Consider the following 1,725-nt stretch of genomic DNA (forward strand, 5'->3'; position numbering starts at 1 on the left):
GCAGTGTGACACGGTGCTTCATCTTCCTGGATGTGGTAAGAGTCCTTCCTCCAATATTTCGACGTATTTCGCAAAATTTATGTTGCCAACGTACTCCACTAAGCTGGATCTTCCATCAATCCAAACAGCTCCCCAAACCATCCTGCTGAAACCACCATGCTTCACAGTTGGCTGCAATCTGTTGAGCCAAAACTCTTGGTGAGGCATTCTCCAGACCCATATCCTTCCACTGTCCAAAAATTGAGCGAATCTTGATTCGTCTGAGAAGAATACGGTCTTCCAAAAGTCCAGAGGCTTGGTCATCATTTCACTTGCCCACTTCTTTCGTCTGACTATGTTGGCAGATCTTAATAAGGGCTTCTGTCTAGCTGCTCTGCAACGATAACCCAATCTGTGGAGAATCCGTTGAACAGATTTCGAGCTCATCCCACCAACTTTGGCCACTTCTGCAGTCGTTAATCTGGGATCCATTTCGACGCTCCTCTTGACAGCCCTTTTTGTCCTCTCCAATGGACCAGGATGAACCGGACGCTGCTCAGTTGTTTCCTTGCCGTGTTTCCTTAACTGCACAATGATTCTGTTGACTGTCGAAAGCGGGATTCCCAAATTCTGCGAAATTTGCCACTGACTTATTCCACCATCTACTTGACCAGCTATCCTTCCTCTAACAAAATCTGACAATTCGAGAGAACCTTGAGTTCTAGACATGTTGTAGCACAAGATAATTAGTGTGCGGACCATTTTCATTTATATAGTGCTCTGTGAACACAAATTAGTTAGCATAAATCAGTTAAATGACGAAAAATTAAGTGTCTATTTACGTGTGACCACTCAGCGTACATACTAAGTTAGCATCATTTTTTTTAAACCAGCAATACAAATAAATACAACTTACCCATGTCTGTGTATAAAAATCATAAACAATGTTGACCACACAGATACTACAATGATTCCTTCGGAAACATCTAAAGCCCAGTCTGAAGGTGGAAACAAGTCAAAGAAAATGTCAGGTAGAGGAGGGTATTTTGTACGTTCTGGCAATCTTTCATGTACAATTGATAGGCAGGTCAAATTTAAGACTAGGTTTATGAACATGAAAATAAAAGCAACAAAAGTTTTCCATTTTTCTGAAGGAAACTTTCCTTCATTCTTATCAAAGGATGGTACAGTAATCCTAATGTCTTCAGTATCATTTAAATCTCCATTCATATCTCGTCGAATAAGGCCATTACTTAAACAGTCAATCTCCACACTTTTACAAGTACGGCCAGCTTCTTTCATCATTTTTTCAAAATTTTTAAAGTTGAATAAATGTCAGAAGCTTGGAATCTCAGTGCTTTGATAAAATCTTTGACAGCAGACTAACTTTCATAATTTGAAAATAAACACCAATATTACTTTCTGCTGTAAAAAAACATGATCCAGTGGCATCAACTGGATGATCCAGTGGCATCATACTACAAATCATAAAAGGTCAATTTCAAGATACTACAATGAGTTCATGGAAGACATTATTAAGAAAAATCTACATTCTGTACTTTTCTTGTTCATACCTAAAAGAGAAAAATCAAAGTTATGTAAATCAAGGAAAGATTCAAAATTAATGCTAGAAAACTAGTAAATTGGTGGTTAGCATTGAAGTTTTGTTAGCAAAACTTAGAAGACACTAGAAATAATTGCTACTACATGTTTCATAAGGAATATTCACAGATCAATAATGCACAA

The 1,725-nt window shown here is 37.9% G+C and overlaps 1 protein-coding gene across 3 annotated transcripts in view; it reads right to left on the reverse strand.

The window, feature by feature from the left end:
- LOC106463666 (phosphatidylcholine:ceramide cholinephosphotransferase 2-like) overlaps positions 1 to 1,725 on the reverse strand; it is a 40,017-nt gene that overhangs the window by 35,797 nt on the left and 2,495 nt on the right. For all 3 annotated transcript variants that reach the window (XM_022391243.1, XM_022391242.1, XM_013923719.2), the window contains exon 2: positions 896 to 1,553. In XM_022391243.1, the coding sequence (XP_022246951.1) occupies positions 896 to 1,284 (389 nt within the window). In that variant the 5' untranslated portion in view covers positions 1,285 to 1,553. The remainder of the gene's footprint in view (positions 1 to 895; positions 1,554 to 1,725) is intronic.

The sequence above is a fragment of the Limulus polyphemus genome, unplaced genomic scaffold (assembly GCF_000517525.1).
Source record: "Limulus polyphemus unplaced genomic scaffold, Limulus_polyphemus-2.1.2 Scaffold1457, whole genome shotgun sequence".
Lineage (NCBI taxonomy): Eukaryota > Metazoa > Arthropoda > Merostomata > Xiphosura > Limulidae > Limulus > Limulus polyphemus.